The sequence below is a fragment of the Phocoena phocoena genome, chromosome 16 (genome assembly GCF_963924675.1).
Source record: "Phocoena phocoena chromosome 16, mPhoPho1.1, whole genome shotgun sequence".
NCBI classification, from domain to species: domain Eukaryota; kingdom Metazoa; phylum Chordata; class Mammalia; order Artiodactyla; family Phocoenidae; genus Phocoena; species Phocoena phocoena.
Genome location: NC_089234.1, coordinates 28064804 through 28085623, shown reverse-complemented (window position 1 = coordinate 28085623; position 20820 = coordinate 28064804). Strand labels below are relative to the sequence as shown.

The window sequence follows — 20820 nt, the reverse complement described above, 5'->3', positions numbered from 1 at the left end:
CAAGAGAGAGACTGCCTATTTTAACAGCTGGTAGTCAGAATGTCCATATTCAGAGAAACAGTAGTACCAGATAACTAGAGTTAGGAGAAGACAACCCCAAGGTCTCAAACTTAGATGACTGGGAAAATGACACTACTAGCAAAAATGGGGATGGTGTAACTAAGACAGCAGTTTATAGGGCAAGGTATGAGCACAGTTTTTAGATATGGATAGTGTTGATAGGACATCTCAGGAGAAAAGAGTATATTAAAGAAGCTACCCAATACTGTCTTTACCATAAGTCCTGTTTCATTCCTAAGGAAAGTACATTATGAGAGCCCATTATGTTATTCTGTGCTCCAACTCTGCTTCACAGAATCTTCACATTTTCCCAAAGCATATTCAATTATTATAATCTGATTTTAGTGAATAGAGGTTCAAAAAGTAATTTAAAAATTATTTAATACACAAAGTGAAAAACTGTCTAGAATACAAAAGAATTTCACATTTTTCTTTAAACAAGTAACACCTTCTAAATTATTTAACAGATGATAGATCCACAATCCTTTATCTGAAACCCTTGGGGCCAGGTGTTTCAGAATTATGAAATTTTCAGATTTTTAGAAAGGTAATTCAGTGCATATACCATACTACATAAACCCCAGGCAGGGTCTGTGGCAGCACCCTACCCCCAAACAAGCAAACACGTTAATATTTCTACAGCAAAAAAAAAAGAATATTCACACTAAATGGGATAGATTCAATGTCAGTTCACGTTGGATGTGCAAGCAGGTGAATTCTGTCACCAAACTTATGAAAAACCTTGTTATCAGAGCTTCTTGGATTTTGGAATTACAGATCAGGAGTATAGACCTCTATAAATTTATATGACAAGACATGAAAGAGTCCTTAAACAAAAGACCCATTTATACAAATTAAAACATAGATAAGCTTTCAAATACATTATAAATTAACAGGCATCTTTTCTTTGATATTATTAAATGTACATCTTAAATACATATACACATAGCACACTTAACAAGATTTGAAAGAATCAACTGGTATTAAAGGCACAGATGCACAATCCCTTCTGTACGAAAGGGATACAGTCAAATGTACCTTTGGGATTGAAATTGAAAATGGGATTAAACTAACTCCTTATGATGCCGGGAAAAGCACTGTTGAGTGCAACACAAGGAGGTAGGGTTTATTCTTCAAGAAGTACAATTCTACTTGCAAACTCTCTTCCACAGAAACACAGGCAAACAATTTTTACTTAGAATACATGTTAGTTGAGATTTTCTTCTCTGTATACATTACTTTGGCCTTATGCCCAAAAGTTAAATGTTGAAAGATAGTCAAGTTAAATAAGTAATGTTTTATCAAGTTTGAAGACAAATGGATTCCAACGATGCTCCTAAGTAGCTGTAGTATTTAAACAAGTCCACTGAGTCATTAAATTCTATCTGTTCAGAGGTTAAAATTACCCAGTCAAAATATTGCACTGTGAAATCATGTGTAGTTTCTGATCATAGTCATTTCTTCCATTGATGGGTGTCTGAAGAATGGTTTCATAAGAGAAAAACGAACTTCCAACATTTGCAGCAACAACTTCATACGTTTGGGTCAGTAAGTGGCAAGTCATTCTGTTAACCAACTCCAATCAAGATTCTAAAACCAGGCATGAAAAAGATACAATTAGATATTGACTAAAAGTGGTAGGTATATGGGTGTTCATTTCTGCAAGTTTTCTGTATATTTGGACATTTTATAATCAAAAGTTGAAAAACCAAAAGTACAAATAAGTTGCAATTAAAGAGTTTAGTTTACCTTTTTTGCTAACTAAAAAAAATATTTCAGAGTTTTTATAAATATTTGAAGCAAATAATTAAAGAGGAAATAACAAAGAATTAACATCAAGACTAAATGTAGTGAAAGTTAATCCAGTAAACATTTTATTGTAGTTTCTCCAAGTTTTAACAAATCAATAATTCACAGTAACCAAATCTTCATATAAACACTTCTATAAATTATAACCATATTAACATTATTCATTTTGCATACAGCAGTTACTATATTTGAATTACAGTACAAATCATGTCCAATCTTTTTTTTTTTTTTTTTTTTTTTTTTTGCGGTACGCAGGCCTCTCCCGCCGCAGAGCACAGGCTCCGGACGCCCAGGCCCAGCAGCCATGGCTCACGGGCCCAGCCGCTCCGCGGCATGTGGAATACTTCCCAGACCGGGGCACGGACCCACGTCCCCTGCATTGGCAGGTGGACTCCCAACCACTGCGCCACCAGCGAAGCCCATCATGTCCAATCTTATTGGAGAAAACTGATTGCTGAAGCAAAAAGTACAAACCATTCGATTTCAGTGGTCACACTGCAAAGAAAGCTCACTACTCATTTAACTTGACCAAAAATGCTATTGTTGAAGATAACTGATGACATAATCCTAGTATATCCATGAATAAGAGAAGATGGGGAGTTGAGGTCAAGCATTCCTCAAATGCTCTTTCCTCTGACTTCTATTCCCCATCTGCATCCCAAATGCCAGATAAATCTAGCATGGAAAGTTAAATCCTTTGCACCCAACATACCTAAAACAGACATCCGTATCCATATAAAACTTACCATCATACTGTTGCCCTGTTTCTCATTTGCTTCATGCATAATAGTGCTTAAATGGCCAAGACAGTTCAAATTTTCTTCTATTATTTGTGCTAAAGTCTCCCTGTGGAATGAAAGCAAAGAGGCATACGAATTTCCTCTATTTTCTGGTCTTCAGGGTCAGGATGATTCTGCCCTTCCGACAACACTGCAACCCTGCAACCCAATGCGGCTGATTCCTGTAGTCTTCAGTTTCCTCATCCCTCCCACCCAGAGGCAAGAGTCCTGTTACTCCAAGCTGCTGCCTCTGCCCAGCTCTAATAATAATGAGTCCACTATAACTGCAATCTGATTTTCCTCTAAAATATAAGTGGCACTTATATACAACATTTTCCCCCTGAAAATGCTCACTGCGGGGAAAAAAAAAGAGATCCTGTGGCACAGCTAGATGAAAGATCTCTTTGTTTCTGAAACATTTCCCTTTCCTTATAAGTAGTAAAAACATCAGCATGCTTACTTCAGAGATACACATGTAGGGGAGGAGATACAAAAGTACAATCTTTTCTGCAAATATCAGGGAAGGTGAAAAAAACTGTTTGGAAAATACAGATGACAGCAATGAGAAAGCAAACAAGCAAGCTGATTCCTGAGGACAGCAGAAGAAACCTGTGACAGGGGAGCTGCCCAGAACCAAGAATTATCCCTGAAGTTTGTATTTGAAGGAAATCCTGAATTTGGTTTCCACCTTCTACACTTCCCTCTTCCATATGGCCTCCATCCTTACCTTTTACTAACCCTCAGTCCCTACCCGACTAGAATCAGTTCTAAGCCATGGAAGATAGTCATTATTAGCTTAGAACTAAATTCTCATTCAGCTTATTCAACAGATAGAAAAACTGAGGCCAACAGTTCCCAATCCTTGGTGGTTAAGTACCGCAGGTACATTTGAAGTTTTCCTTTATAATGTATTCCTACTGGAAAATGTATTTAAAAATTCCTGTTGAATATACTTTTGCAAACAACCACAACCTCACATTGAAAATCACTTGTACAGAGGTAACATTTGCAACCATTTGCATCCCCTAATAAACCTACATGCCTTTAATGAAAGCAAAAAGGTATTAAATGTTATTTGTGTCAATTCTGATTAATGGAATATTTCTTCAAGTCCATATAATTAATTATAGCCTATGCTGTAGCTGTGGATGTATTACATTGGGCCAAATGTATAATGACCCCGAGATATACCCTGGAGCTTGCTTTCTTTAAGAAGATAAAATACCTGGTATCAGCTTGCCTTCCTGCCATGTGCTTTTCTCTCATAAAAAGCAGAGTACAGAATGTGCAACTGCATGACCTCCTGAGCAGTGATGTTACATGGCTGCACCTCTGCAAAACTAATTATGGGCAGAGCTTCCAGGAAATGCTGGTATTATAGAGGTCTCCATGAGTTGTGAGAAAAGTGACAATACACAAGCTAGCAAAGAGCCAATGGCTCTGGATATGGCACATCTTATGCTGAGAAAAATAACAGAAATGGATAGTCATTCAGCTTTTAGCAGAAGAGTAGGAATTAAAAGAAAATATAGGACTTCAAACTTGAGTTATTTGCAAAAATGATTTAAGGCACTGAAAAAAGTCATTTTAGAAATACTAAGTTATAAAATGAGTAGATTAAACTCAATTCCATTAGAGGGTTGATCAAGGGCCCTAAAATGATAACTTCAAAAAGATAGCATAATTTCTCAGAGATAAATGGTTAAGTGAGGAATATAGTTTGGCTAAAAGATTTGATAAGCCAATAACAGATAAAGAACTTAGAACCTGGACTGAGCTAATAAGAAGTAAGATTTGCTGAAGATTCACTTCCCAAGCATTTTATATACACCGTCTAGCTGAATTTTCCTATTTTACAGGTAAGGAAATGTGAACATTAAAAGAGTCAAGTTAACTGTATAAGGTTATTACAAAAAGACAATCAGGATTCAATCCTGGTCTATAAGGCAGTGAAGAATATGTCTTAACCACTGCACTCTACTGCCTCATTCCTACCACTGCTCTTGAAAATACAACTATCTATTTTAACAAAGTGAACCCACCCATCTTGAGGAGTTACCACGCATGACAGAGGATGTTCACGTTCTGCTGAAGTTGTGGGCAGCCATGCTGATGCCTGAGGGGTTACACCTTCTAGACTGGATCCTACAAGGGACCGAGCAGAGCTCTGTGTCTGAAGGAAAAAAAAAAAAAAGATTACAGGCAAGCACCTCCACACATTCATATTCCTAAGACTTAACATTTCTATCACTACTTTTATGCATAACCAGACTATTTCTGTATGAATCTATCTCTACTCTTACACACCCCTATTAACTATCCTGTCCTTGACCCCTTTCTTCATTGACTAAAACTAAATGTATCTATCCTTCTATTCTACTTTAGTTGGAAAAAAACCCTCCAGTTGAACAAAGGACTGGTTTTTTAAATCTAGTCAGGCACAGCTACCCCCAAATTGGGTTGGGATACCACAGTGGTCTAGGGTTGAGGGGAGTATAAAAACAGGAAACCGGAAAGGAGAGAGATAATGAAAGATGATCAGGAAGTCCTGTATCAGAATTGCTAGGGAGACACCAAGCAAAGAACATGAGCATCAACCCAACATAAAATACACATGTCCTTATATATGGAATTTAAGAAAAAAAAAAGGTCATGAAGAACCTAGGGGTAAGACAGGAATAAAGACACAGTCCTACTAGAGAATGGACTTGAGGATATGGGGAGGGGGAAGGGTAAGCTGTGACAAAGCGAGAGAGAGGCATGGACATATATACACTACCAAACATAAGGTAGATAGCTAGTGGGAAGCAGCTGCATAGCACAGGGAGATCAGCTCGGTGCTCTGTGACCGCATGGCGGGGTGGGATAGGGAGGGGGAGGGAGGGAGACGCAAGAGGGAAGAGATATGGGAACATATGTATATGTATAACTGATTCACTTTGTTATAAAGCAGAAACTAACACACCATTGTAAAGCAATTATACTCCAATAAAGATGTAAAAAAAAAAATACACGTCTTCAAGAGGACACAGATCATGCTGATAAAAATCCCTTTTGCAGGGAGTAACAGCAAATCAATGTCATATTACATAATTCATTAAAAATTACTTACACAGGCAATTTTAAGGAGATGCCATATTTCTTTCTGCCTCTTTCCCTGCATAAACATGACAGTATTGTCAGCTTCTTTGATGTTACTGAGGGCCATTTCCACCTTGGGCAGTAGATCAATAATCTTCTGCTTACAGCCCAACAACTTGCTGGAGAGGTAAAATCTGTGTCAGACATTTATACATCCCCCAAGACTGTACCCCATACTCCCAAACCCAGCTGGGGGAATGAATTACAATCAGCATAGATTTAATGACTGATCTGCAAAGCAATGCACACAAACAGGACACATAAATGCATGCAGCTGTGGTCAGGGTTCCCAACGTACTGCCAGTACTCTTCCTGGTTCTAGTATATTTACCAGAAAAGGGTATTACACTTTGAAAGGAACATGATAAAAGTATCCTGGCTTTTCAACAGTAAGGAAAACAATATTTCTACCTCAAATGACCGAACAGCTCCTTGAGAACCCGGTCCTGACTCTGCACAGTATGCACAATGATTTTCACCATCTCCGTGCTGTCGCTGTAGGAGTGATCTATAAAAGATCTCAGTCAGTAGGTATAACCTCTCTTCTGCGTGAACATATCAGCCTCCAAACAAAAAAATTCCTAAAAATCTGAAACTAGTTTTAATTAACATCTCCATTTAATTTCAAAGCTAAATTAAGATAAAAGATTTTAAGATTATATATCTATAAATAATCATATAACTAAAAATGAAGTCTGTGTGTTTGTGTGTATATAATGTATATACAGATTTATCACTGTATCTTCAGTTTTAAGAAGAATCATCTTGGCTATCCTTAACCCATACTAACCCAAGCCCCAGACACATATGCAGCTTTCTGGACAAGAGATCATTTTTTCTTGGATGATTAACATAATTTGTTTAGAAGCAGTAAGACAATTCATCAAACTTTCACTGACTTAAAGGAAGGAATCCCAGCTAGGCTTGCTTGGAATTTCATGTTTATCCACCTGTTTATACCTATGAAAACGTTGAAAAAAGGTGACCAACTTAAGCCAAATCTGATGCACTAATAAAAGGACCTGTAGACACCTTGAAAATTCAGTTTGAGGGTAGTATGAAATCTTAAAGCAAACTGGCAGCTGACAAATGTCCTCAAATGGGATGGCTGTGTGGTCACAGTGAGTAGGTTCTACCGTTATAGATGCCATCTCATCATTAGTTTCAAATGCAAAACTATTATTATTATTTGCTATTCTCTACTTAAAATTTTCTCATTTAACCCTCACAGGAGTCCTGTGAGATGGCTACTGTTGTTACCCACATTTTACTATGAAAGGAGTATCGAAAGGTTTAAAAAAAGTTGTCCTTTGTTAGCACTGCAAAGACCTCGCCTAGCACTCAACTTGATTCCCCACACATCTTTTTCTTTGTCTCTCCCTCAACAACAACCAGATACAGAGACTCCAAAAAGGCTCCTCTCCAAACAGCACTTCTTCATAAATTCCACGGGCTAGGCCCAACAGCTTTCCCATATAACTAGCTCTTTTAGATGGTCAAAGACCTCAGAACTTTAACCTACTCCAATATAAAGAATGAAGAAAGTTGGTTTTCACCATTTTCAGCTGAACAAAAGCCTCAAGGCAACTCTAAACTGGAAAAGACACCAAAAACCATACCTCAAGTGTGATTACATAAGCCCCAACAATAGACAAAACTTCTTGTCACAACTAGTTTGTCACTCAAGGTGACTATCAGTTCAAAGAAGCTATCTGGATAGCAAGTTTATTTCTAGGCCCTGTGATATGCATGGCTACTGCAAAGTTTTTATAAAAATAATCCAAACAAATGTTATCAATGACTGTGGAAAGTTAATCCACTGAGTCAATGGATGGAATTTTATATACCTTCTTCTGCAATATCTGATTCATTGGCCAGAAGAGAGTAATGAATATCGATTAAAGAAAAAAAAATTAGCCTTGCTCTATTTGAAATCTTAAATTTCAATATTTTACTCTAACCACAACTTTATCACTTACATCACTTTTTTGTCAATATCTTCAACTCTTCTGTCCTCTTACTGTCAGCAAGATCCTAACCCTACATCAGTCTAACCACCTGCTCTATCAGTTTCTGTATCCAAGCTACTAACCACTACCAACAAAAAAAATTATACTATCATTCTCTCTGTTGTAACTACTAATTCACAGGGTTTCACTTCTGCTCTGGATTATTTTTTTTTTTTGCGGTATGCGGGCCTCTCACCGTTGTGGCCTCTCCCGTTGCGGAGCACAGGCTCCGGACGCGCAGGCTCAGCAGCCATGGCTCACGGGCCCAGCCGCTCCGCAGCGTGTGGGATCTTCCCGGACCGGGGCACAAACCCATGTCCCCTGCATCGGCAGGCGGACTCTCAACCACTGCGCCACCAGGGAAGCCCTGCTCTGGATTCTTAATAAATATCTTGGATCAGCAACATCTGCCATTGCACACACCAGCTTTCAAAAATCTTTAGCATACTCCTTAAATCTACGACGTCACACCTCTTCAATTACAGATAAACCCACTTCTTACTTCGGGATAGGAGGACATAAAGCAGTAAGATCCTCACCTTCCAACCCCTATACCCACATAAGTGTCTGTATCCACACACATTCCCCGCCCCCGGCAATTATCAGTGGCAACAAGCCCAAACCTTCCTACTATTCTCTGGAGTCAGCCTCTCAAACTTGTTCAGAGACTTCCCTCTCCACAGGCTTTTGGCCCCAAGCACATAAATAAGCTCAAGTCTTTCTTCTGAAAACTGACCTCCCTTGATTCTTCATCTCCTCCTAGCTGCTCACCTCTCTTCTTTCCTTAACAGCCAAGCTTCTGGAAAGAATAGCCTAGATAACCAGTTCTCAAACTTACTGGTCTCAGGACACCTACACTCAAAAATTCTTAACAACTCCAAAGTGTTCTTCAGGAATTAAACTGAGAAATACAAAAATATTAATTTATTCATTTAAAAATAACAATAAACTCATCTATTAATACATTTTTATTCAAAATAACTGTATTTCCCCCTCAAAATTTAGTGAGAGCATTGGCATTGTTTTAAATTTTTGCAAATCTTTTTAATATCACCACCAATCTTATCAGAAAAGCATTTAAGTATTGGGAAGCTGATAAATTTCAGCTGATGGATAGACATTTTCCTACATTTTAATTTTTTGCTGGAAACATGGAATTTTATCACTGACAATACTGTTGGTTTTTTTCCTTCAAGTGATAGGTATGATCCATTAATTTTTAGAAAATATCTGCCTCATAACCAAATCTGAATAACCGTAGTTTTTCTGACAGTCACTGTTCCAAGTAAAAATGGTGTTCCATTAAAGAAGAGGCTGGTCAACAGCAATGTAAACAACCGCCGAAGTGGTTTTCCTTAAGACAACGATCATACCTCAGTATGTAGCAGAAGCACTTTATGAATACTTCCCATTTTGTCACACAGAATATTGAAAAGACATATACTCAAGGGTTGAGATTTAAATAGAAATTTTACTGCTTTACCAAGGACACTCTTAAATAAAACTGGTATTTTTTTTAAACTATGAATGCATGTTAGTGAAAATCAATGACTACTAGCATACTTTGGTGCTCATGCCTTCATTCATGCTAAGCAAGGTGCAAGCTGTTTACCCACCAATGCTTTTGCAGCATCAGTGAAAATGTCAACATAGTAAAAAAGGCAAATAACATCCTAGTATTATGCAAACAGTTTTGACCTCACTGACTCCTCTGAAAAGGTTTCAGGAATCCTCAGGGGTTCATGAGCCACACTTTGAGAATTGCTGATCTAGACTGACTTCTCCATTCCCTCCTGTCCCGCTCCCTCCTCAGCCAACTACAATCTGGTTTCTGTTCCCAAAAGGCCGTTATTTTACCAAGATCACCAATGATATCCAAACTACTAAGTCCAGTGAATATTTTCATTATCATTTTTATTACCCATATCTCTGTAGCATTTCACCCTACTGATCACTTTCTTCTTGAAACTCTCTCTGTCCTATTCCAATATCATTCCTGCTACAAATTTGAGCCATTTCTCAATATTTGTAGGCTCTTCTGCTTCTAGCCATTTCTTGAATGTTGGTATTCCCTATGATTCCATCCTTGGTTTTCTTATTCAACATACTTTTTCAAGATGATCACTTTATTCCTATGGCTGATTACTCTCAAAATAGCTAAATATCTAGCCTGGACTTCTCTACTAAATCCATATATATATGTACACGTCTCTGTGTGTGTGTGTGTATGCATGTATATGTATGTATGTTTATATATACATGCATATATACATATATACATATATAATACTACTAGACATCTCTATTTGAATGTCCCACTGACACCTTAACATCAACATGTACAAAAATGAACTCATGTTCTTTTCCCATTAAGTCTGTCATTTTCCTATACTTCCTATTATGGTGAGTGGTCCTACCATGCACCCAGCTGCTCTAGCCAGAAACTTGGCAGGCATCCATGATTCTCTACCCCATCTACTCCCACCCATATTAAATCCATCACCCAATACTATCAGTTCTACCTCCTAAATCTCTCTCTTGCCCTTACCCTCCTCCTCTTCACCCCACTGCCACAGTTCAGGCTCTTTGCCTTAGCTAATGACCCACCTTATCCTGAGCCATGATTACTTCAACAACCTTATAACTAATGAGCATCTCTAGCGCAGCCTCCCTTTAATCCATTATCCACAATGCTACCAGAGCAGTATTTCTAAAATGCTAATCTGATCATGCCATTCCCCTGCTTAAAACTTTTTAGGGTTTCTCTTTGCCAACATGATGAAATCCAAAATCGTTACTATGACATACCAAATCCTTTATTATCCAGCCACATCTCTCCTTCTGAAACTACAATCCAGTCACGCTGCATCTCCTCAAACATGCTGTTACATGTATATGTCTTTACCCATTATACTTACATATGCAAGAGCCTACCTCCTTTCACTGAGCTACTGCTACTTATCCTTTAAGGCTCATCTCAGATATCATCTCCTGCAGGAAACCTCCTCTAACCAACCCTGACCTCCAGTCAGGGTTAGATGCCTATTGTATACGTACCTCATAAATGTAGAAATTAACTGAACAAATTCCACTACAATAAAAACCAACATAGAGGAGATTTTGATATTTGTTAAAATACAATTTAAGATGTATATTAATTTGCATGTGTTTGTAAATTTTAAGGTGTAAAACTTATGGGTTTTGTTTGTTTTTTTTTAATTTCAGTATATAGCAAATTAGGGCACAGACTTCACCTTTTATTTCTTCTATAACCCTTCAAAACAAATCAGTTTTTAACTGAAGGATAATATCTTGCACATACATAATACTTTATAGTTTTCAAAGCACTTTCACAAACATCCTCTCAAATACATTGCCACATACAGTCACTGAGTTAGGAAAGCTAGGTTTCAACCCCATTTTGCAGAAGAGGGAAATGAGATACAGGGAGAAAAGGTTATTTGCCTGAGGTCACTTGGTCAGTAAAGTGCCCTATCTAGAATTCAAGCCTTCCGATTCTCAATCCAGTGCTCTTTCCAGCAGAACATGCTCTGTATTCAGCAGATGTTCAACAGAATTGTTTTGCCAATGAAATAAGCAATCAGCGACCATGTGCAGATGAAGGCATTTTCAAAGTAAATGCTTTGGCCTACCACATGGGCATCCCTCTGCCCATTCCACACCTGAACACACAATATCAAATTCTTTCCAATCTCTTTAATTTTAAGCAGCACTTATTTTTTCCCGTCTTTCCACACATTTTCTTGCTTCCTCTTTCCCTTCTTTGAGTTCCTTTTTTCTCTTTCATTCCTTTCTTTCACTTCCTTTTAAAGTTTTTTCTCTTTCAATTTTCTTACTTTGCCTTCCTAATTTCTTAAATTCTCACAAACTTAAAAGCTGTTGTACCATAAACATCTCAATGGCAATACCAAAACTGGAATTTATTCTGCAGCTTATTTAAAATCCAGTCTCCTAGATTTGCTAGTGATGGTTTCCTAAAATGCCTTTGTGTACTGTGAAAAATTGTCTTACCTGAAGGTCTGTGCTTTAACTGCTTATATAGATCAATGGCACGCTGTTCCCTATGAAAGAAAAAGAAAGGTTCTATATGTGAAGATAGTTTAATGACTTTAATAATCCCCAACTTGAAATGAACAACATTATTTGAATAGAGTAATGATCCCATTTTAAAGCAAGTACATATTGCCAATGAATATTTTACAGAGCATTTCACTGGGTAATAAGCAAGATCTTAAGATGCAAAGTTTAATATATTAATACTTCATATCTGCTCTGATCTACTATCACATATATAATATCCTTGCACCAGAAACACTTAAATGGGAAAAAATTATGACCTGTGATTAGAGAAAAAAATCTCAAGTTTCTAATCAAAACACTTAGGAGGTTAACCTTATTTAGGGAATCTAATAGACAATATCTTCCTTGATCCAGAAGTATGGTAAATAGGGAAATAGTTTGTAACTTAGAATACTTGAAAATTTCTTAACACTCATATGAAAAGATGCTTCGATTTAAAAAGCAAAGATCAACCCAAAGAGTTATTTCCAAAATTTCCTGTGACTAAGAAAGAGCTTCCTTTTTAAATATGATGCCAATATATTTGGGGAAAGGAAAACTGCAGAAAAGAATCACATATAGACTTAATCTGCCAGAAATACAAAGAACGAATAATCTGCTACCAAAAATTACAGACACCAACACCAACAACATGAGTTCACCCTTACAGAGATTCCATCAAGTCTCCCTGACGTCGTCCATAGGGGCTCTTCTGTAGCTCCATGATTTCAGTGTGCAGGGACATTATCTGATCCTCCAGGTATCCAATGACACCCACCTAAAATATGATGAAACACAAAAGAAATGACAGGCTCACCACCACACAACACAAAGAACTCAGAGAATGACTTGCTGCAGTAACAGAACTAAGTGATTTAATGCAAAACACTGATTTTGGTGAACCCTTTTTATCTTTCAGATTATGACATGTAATTTTCACATGAGCCCCAACTTATTCCTAGGCTTCTCTCTTTTTTCTCCTGACAACAGTAGACTACTAGCATTTTCTTTTTCCTCCTGAGAAGCAAAAAGTTAAAAGTGTCACTAACAAGAAAAAGTGGCCATCAAAACCACTGCATCTCAGTTCTATGATTTTCATTGCCTCTTGTTCCCAACTGCCTTGAATAAGGATGCAGAAAGAAAAAGACATGGGATTCCCCAACCCAGGATACCAACTGCCCCACCCATGTCCTCAGGGAAGTGCTGGCATCAAGAAGAGCAACAACTTAGTGGGACCACAGACAGATGTACTGGATAAGGAAGGAATCTGCCACCTAGAGAATGATTTATAACTAGTGTGACCATATAATTTATTGTCCGAACTAGCATAATTTTGAGAGTATTATTGATAATTATGGCAAGACAGGTATAAACTGAAACTGTCCCAGGTAAACCAGGATGTCCAGCCATCCTATCAAAACCAGTCATAAAAATAACAGTGATAACTACCATCTGTTATTCACTCCCATTTAATCTGTATAACCCTATTTTAAAAAGGTACAGTCCCTATAATATCATATGGAAACTGAAGCTCAGTGCGACTTCAATTTAGTCTCTTTTGCCCAAAACCTTGGTTTTCATCCACTATGGTACTTCCCTTTATATATACAAAGTATCGACTAGATATTTGGCTGATATTCAGGAAAGACATGAAAAATACTCTACAAACCAAAACCAGACAATTTCTAAGGAAGCCCTCAGGAATTAATAAGCACACAAAGTGAGCTCAATGATTTTACCTCAGCATAGTGGATAGCCTTTTCTTCCATTTCTTTCCATGCTTTTAACATTTTTTCTGAGGCTAAAAAAAAAGTCTTAATTGGTTATCTCAGAAACAGCCATAGCTTTAATTACTGACCTACCCATCTCCTTGCCATATCAACATCAAAAACAGAGTTATGAGTTGAATTGTCCCCCCCCAAAAGATAGCTGAAGTCCTAACTCAGTACCTCAGAATTTGACCTTATTTGGAAAGAGTCACTGCAGATGCAATTAGCTAAATTAAGATGGACTCAATCCAGTATGACTAGTGTCCTTATAAGAAGAGGAGAAGAGACACAGACACAGACACATGAAGGGAAAGCTCCATTTGACAATAGAGGCAGAGATTTAAGTGCTACAGCTGCAAGACAAGGAATGCCAAGGATTGCTGGCAAACCATCAGAAACTAGGAAGAATCAAGGAAGGATTCTTCTCCACAGGTTTCAGAGAGAGCACGGCCCTGCCAACACATTGATTCTGGACTTCAAGCCTCTGAAACTGTGAAATGATAAATTTCTGTTGTTTTAAGCCACGCAGTTTATAGCAATTTGTTATGGCAACCCTAGGAAGCCAACACAGATGATTTTCTCTTTAAAAAAAAAAAAAAGAAAGAACATTTAAAAAGTAATACATGAACATGATCTTCTTAAAAAATCAAATACTATATTGGGGTATAAAAAGAAAAGTCTCTCTCTTCCCCTCCATCCTCCACCCTCAGGGATCCCTTTGTTAGTCATTTCTAACATAGACACATATCCTTTTCTCTCACAAATGGGACCATCTCTATATACTTTTCCTTCTTTGCTTTTTTCCCCAACTTAAAACATTGCTGCTGTTAAAGACCTAAGTGATCTTTTAACATCAGCACACATAGGGCTACATCACTCTTTTTAAACAGCAGTATAAGATATACAACTGACAAGTCAAAGATAATTTGATAAAAGAATTATAATGTTTTGCCATTCATCAGAATGCCTATAATATACAAATAGAAATAAAACATCAATCATAGAACCTGCTTTAGTGGGTAAACTTATTTATCCAACTAGACACTGCTGATCATTTATTCTGAAATACACATGCCTTGCTCAAGATAAATATACAAACCAGATTTATTTCCCAAAAAAAGATTTGTTTCATGAAAGAAAATAGAAATGCTGAAGGCGACCCTTTTGGTTTATTATTTGAATTTTAACTCTGCTTTTCACATTTCCTTAGTACATCTGAAGGGAGATAAACTTGGAGTGAAATACTGAAAAACTGGAGGCTGCATACAATAAAAAACAGTGGGACTCCACGGTAGGTGGTTTGGGGGAAACAAAAACTCTGGAATTATTTGTGTTATTATTTATAGAAAGATAAGTAGTTTAAGACTTCCCAGGCTATGAAGTCACCCCAATACAGATTTGGTATCTATTTTCTAAATGAGGTTTGACAATTGCAAATTCTTAAATCATTTTTGTATTTTTCTGAAGGTGAACAATTTTAGCCCAACTGTGGTGGTGGTGGTGGTGGTGGTGGTGGTGGTGGTGGTGGGGACGGGAGGTGGGGAGGGAGGGCAGGGGGGAAATAAAGTTGCTCAACTAAAGGTTAAAAAAAAAAACAACTAACATTCAAACCAAACAGGGTTTATGATGATCTGAGATGTCCTCTCTCTTGTTTTAGTATGAATGTAAGTGAAACAACTGGCTAAGAAGAAGGCAACATAGCAAATGGCTTTAAGAGACTAGACACTTCTTTCAAATACATTACCCAACACTTACATATCCCATAAGTCATCTGCTCACTATATCTTTCCAAGTCAAGCTGAATGCTTTTGTGAAAAAACTCCAATTTAGCTTTCAGTTGCTGAGATGCTGAGATTAAAGTGTTCTTCATTTTTGTCAAGTTAGCATTATATCTAAGAAGACTTAACCTAAACCAGAGCAAGAAAAAAAAAAAGATATAAGCATTTCAGAAACACCAGACAAAAGTTTAAAGACTCAAATCCATAAGCCTAAAGCCTATGTTTCTATGAGAAACAGCTGATCTCTAGAATCTGGTCTCTAAAGACTTCCTGCCCATGATACTCTGATAAAACAATCTTCTTATACTAGGACTGTTCAGGAACTACTGTCAAGCTTTTACAACTAGATGGTTTCAGACCATTAGTAAGAATTCTACAAGTCTGATCAGAATATTACATTTCAAATTGGCCCAGTATATAGTATTGCATGGGATATTGACTAGTGAAAACTGGCAAAATTAACTCTTGAGCATTAATGCACATGACATTGTGCGTGTAAACAAGAGAATCCACTTACATTGCTGCTCTCTGTCCCTGAAAGAGCCTGCTGTAGTCTTCTTTTAGCCCAGACACATAGTGCACTGCTTCGGCCCATACTTTACGCAGCTGTATAATTGGAAGCTGTATTTTGCTGTCCTGTACTATGTGTAAGAAGTTGGGGAAAAGAAGAGGGGAGTTACTTTTTAAGATTCTAGAGTTCATTTACTATTCTTTGTGATTTCCTGTCCACACAAATAGCATTCCCATAGATACTAGAAACAGATGCTAGAAAGAACCACTTGTTACTGTTTCATTCAGTCAATGTACATTTACCGAGCACCTGTACACCTAACATGAACCCTCCAGATACAAGGGGAAATAAAAATGAAGAAGACATAATTACTACATAATCGCAAAGCTTACAATGATTCCTGTCTTTTTTTTCCTTGCTTCTCTCCAACCTGGAATACTCTTTTTTCCTCTCCACTAATTCAAATTCTTTATTTCTCTGAAGATCTAAATCAAGTCCCACGTCCTCCACAATCTGCCACAGTCTTTTCTGCTTCTGAATAACAAATTTCATCTCCTGGACTACCAACCCAGCTTCAGGAAAACTTTATTTTTTACAGTATATGATTACAGGGTAAATAGCAGCTTAATAAGAAATGCCTTCCTCAATGTAAGACTTATGAAATTATCTATTTATGATTAGCTCTTGTCTTTTCTTTGGTAAAGGGAATGCTTCTTTCTAAAACCATGGCAGGTGTACATATTAAGTTCAATGAAATTCCATTTTAACATTATAAAATTCTCCAAGATTGAAGAGAGATTCATCTCATACTTAAGGTGGCAATTATATTCTCTGTCATTCTTCTCCAATGAAAATCTTCAGAGAAAGGTCACTACACTGGATTTCATATTGAGAAAACACATTATCTGAAACAGACTTCAAAAAAATAAAGCTGTGTATCTGGAAAAATCTTTGCCTCCCCTAATAATGATTAATAGCCTCAAATAACTTTTCTTCTGTTTTTATATACCCACACTTACTCCTGAGGCTTCCTATAACAGACCAAACAAAACAAAACAAAACCCACACCTTTTAAAAAAGAGTCTGGGTGAGGAGAGTCTGGAAAAAAAAATCATATACTGTCAAAAATAAAGTCTGAAAGGGCCTAGAAATGATACCCCAAGTATCATGCCAAGTATCCAGATTTTGGTTTCTAATACTATTCTCAATTAAAATGAAAGGAACCAGGGCCCCTTGGAGAAATGGCCGATTTTAGGACTAGGGCAGGAAGTTTAAAAGATGGTCCTGGAATACCATGTGGTGCCAGAAAGTAAGGAAGTGCTTAAAAAAACAAAAACCGAAACACCTTATTGATGGAGTAAGTAAAAGGGGCACAGGAAGCCAACTGAAAGAGCTCCTAATGTAAGCTCCAACAATTTGAACAACAAAATAAATAAACTAGTATTGGATTATAATCCATAATATAAAGTAAATATCCATGAATTCAAATTGATATAATAAATAATTGAATAAATTAATAAATGGGAAAGAAGAGATAAATCTTGTGTGCAAAAGAATTCCAAATAAATTATGTAGATACTCTACCCTAAAGGAGGGGGAGCATAACTCCCACTCCTTAAGTGTGGGTTCTTGCATAGTGATTTCCTTCCACAGAGTATAGTGTGGAATGGGGGGGGAAAGACTAAACTTTACAGTGGAGCAAGCTGACAAACACTACTTCAGCCAGGTAAGCAAGGCCAATACTAACAGTCATTAATCATGTTGACAGTATGTACCCTTTACATAATGTGAAGAAAACAGCACTTGAATTCTGTGATCTTTCTCTCAAAAATCCATTTTCCTACTCATGAGAAAAAATATCAGATAAATTGCAACAGTGGGGCATCCTACAAAATATTTGACCAGTACTTTCAAGGTCATCAAAAACAAGGAAAATCTGAGAAACTATCACAACCAAGAAGAGCCTAAGGAGACATGACAACTAAACATAATGTGGTAGGGATTCTGGAACAGAAAAGGGACATCAGATTAAAAACTAAAAGAAATCTGAATAAAGTATTAACTTCAGTTAATAATAATATATTGGTTCATTAATTGTAACAAAAGCATCATACTAATGTTTAAGTTGTTAACAACAGGGGAAGCTATATCTGTGGGGGAGGGGAGTAACATAAGAACTCTATACTATCTGCTCAATTTTTCTATAAATCTAGAACTGCTTTAAAAAAAAACTAATGAAAAGGAAGGATTATATAATTTCAGCCCTTATGCCCAGTTTTGTTCTTGATTTTATAATTTTGTGCTTGTTTTTAGTTTTGGGTAGACAGAAATTGATCACTTAACTTCTTCAAAAGAAAATAATTCTCTCAGGATAAATGAAATCATTTGAATGTTAAGCAGTATTCATAGGATAAAATGAAGTATTTGAACATGCTTAAATAATGAAGGAGAAACTAAAAAGTGGGCTTAATTAATAGTGAAGATTCATTTTTTTATATGTGAGAACCCTATCCACAGGAAAGTAACTCTTCTCTCAAATGAGGGATCTGGTGGTGATTTAGAATCTACCTCTTCACCTTTCAAACCATACAAACCCATCTTTCACCACATATAGAAACCTGAAGCATGAGACACAGAACAGAAACACCAAAGGACCATTTCTACTAGTCATTTTGAGTCAAAATTATATTATTTCAGATTTAAAGCTCAGTCAGTAAATGAACTATACTTACCAATATAATTTACACAGTCAGATAAACTTCTGGAAGCAAATGGTCCTTCATATACAGTCTTACTTTTATCAAACAAATAAACCATATAGCTATCACAGCCCCTCTGAAAGAGAAACAAACAATTAAGAAAAAAGATCCTTGAAAATCCTAGGTTCTCTGAGTACCTAAGCACCAGATTTCCTACTTTGAAATGCCAATGGTGAAGTCAGTTTCATTAGCATACATCTCACAGATTTAAGGTCTAAACTTTTGTTTAGGAAAAATAAATAAATAACTGTAGTATGGACTAAAGTGGAAAACAATCACCAAACCCAAAAGGACAAAAGCAAAAAGTCATAACAACATATATCCATAGAATGGGAACACTATTCAGCAATCAAAAGGAATAAAGTAATGATATATGCTATGACATGAATGAATCTCAAAAATATAACAGTATGAAAGAAATCAGACACAAGAGATTATAGATTATATGTTTCCATTTACATGGAATGTTCAGAAAAGGCAAATCTATAAAGGTAGAAAGTAAATTAGTGATTTTTCTGGGGTGGACAGAATGGATATTAACAGTCAATGAGGGCTTCCCTGGTGGCGCAGTGGTTGGGAGTCCGCCTGCCGATGCAGGGGACATGGGTTCGTGCCCCGGTCCGGGAAGATCCCACACGCTGCGGAGCGGCTGGGCCCGTGAGCCATGGCTGCTGAGCCTGCGCGTCCGGAGCCTGTGCTCCGCAACGGGAGAGGCCACAACGGTGAGAGGCCCGCATACCGCAAAAAAAAAAAAAAAAAAAAAGTCATGACCAAAATCATATTTTACCATCCATCTATCCTCTGACAGGACCTATGAGACTGCTGGTCTAATTTGAAGGTTCTAGGCTTTAGTACAAAAAGGGTAAAAAAAAGGGAGGAGGGAAGTGGCACCAAAGAGAAAGTCACGCATAGTTCAAAACAACAAATGTTTCATTTCTACCTTTTCACCTCGCAAAGCAATAAGCGTAATGAGTAGGATAAAACTAAAAGAAGAATTCTAAGATGTGGACCATCCCCCAAAGGATTCCAAGTATACATCAAAAACGCAGGGCATGCAATCTCTCTGTGACTTCTTATACTCTAGGTATATTAGAATTGTCTTACAACTCCATCCAAAACACACTGAGAGGCTGGTTTCCGAGGATCCAAAGAAATTCCCGTCTCTGAAAGAAGCTCTTGAGAACAAGTATTTATTCCAGTTTCACGCTCAATACGAGACTGTAGTGAATGAAGACTTTCATCAGGTGGTAACAGAAAAGAAATGATCTTTGCAGAAGTCATATTTAGGATGTGTACTATCTGTTTAAATAAGAAAAAAGAGAAATAAGTATTGATCGTTTGCTACATAAAAGATTCAGTGCTAGATACTAAAGAGAATTTAAGCAAAAGGCATTATCTCTGCATTAAACAAGGTTCATCCATTTTCCAAAGTGAGATCTCCTTCTATAATTATAGAGTGACAGTCTGAAAACTGAAGATAGAGTTTACTTTTCTACTGCAACAGATGTTAGTTCCAAAGAATAAAGTTTCAAAGTTCTAGGGATGCACAAAATCAAGAAATAAAACCCCCAATTTAAAAAGGTAACACTTATAGAAAAATGGTACAGATGAACTGGTTTGCAGGGCAGAAATAGAGACACAGATGTAGAGGACAAACGTATGGACACCAAGGGGGGAAAGTGGCGGGGAGCGGTAGTGGTGGTGGGATCAATTGGGAGATTGGGATTGACATATATACACTAATATGTATAAAATAGATAACTAGTAAGAACCTGCTGTATAAAAAAATAAATAAAATAAAATTCAAAAATTCAATAAATAAATAAAAAGGTAACACTTATTTTGAGAACTATATCACTGACCTGGAAGGAAATGTTTATGAATTGCCTAATAGATGCCAACAAGTTAAGTGCTTTCACATAACATCCTATTAATTAGATCTTCTAATCTCCATTTTGGCAAAGACTGAAACCAGAGCTCTGAGAACTTCTTGCCTAAAGCCCCAATGAAAGTAGCCTGATATAGGCCAAGTAAGTGTGAAACTGAGTTAGGCGGGGCTCTACCCCGGTAACCAAGGACAGCCACAGAGTTAGAGGTCAGTCTTTTGAACACAACGTAATTTTAA

At 37.0% G+C, this 20820-nt stretch overlaps 1 protein-coding gene across 2 annotated transcripts in view; it reads right to left on the bottom strand.

Annotated features, from left to right (window-relative positions):
- Positions 1–1620: 1620 nt before the first annotated feature.
- CHUK (component of inhibitor of nuclear factor kappa B kinase complex) overlaps positions 1621–20820 on the bottom strand; it is a 33304-nt gene continuing 14104 nt past the window's right edge. Inside the window, exons 10-21 of one of the 2 annotated variants that reach the window (XM_065894914.1) lie at positions 19800–19994; positions 18669–18771; positions 15943–16066; positions 15403–15554; positions 13618–13679; positions 12547–12656; positions 11831–11880; positions 6201–6297; positions 5761–5908; positions 4691–4821; positions 2616–2715; positions 1621–1650 (exon numbers count right to left, since the gene is read on the bottom strand). In XM_065894914.1, the coding sequence (XP_065750986.1) occupies positions 1621–1650; positions 2616–2715; positions 4691–4821; positions 5761–5908; positions 6201–6297; positions 11831–11880; positions 12547–12656; positions 13618–13679; positions 15403–15554; positions 15943–16066; positions 18669–18771; positions 19800–19994 (1302 nt within the window). Of the gene's footprint in view, positions 1651–2615; positions 2716–4690; positions 4822–5760; positions 5909–6200; positions 6298–11830; positions 11881–12546; positions 12657–13617; positions 13680–15402; positions 15555–15942; positions 16067–18668; positions 18772–19799; positions 19995–20820 lie in introns of those variants that run through there. The other variant, XM_065894915.1, reaches the window with a different exon arrangement.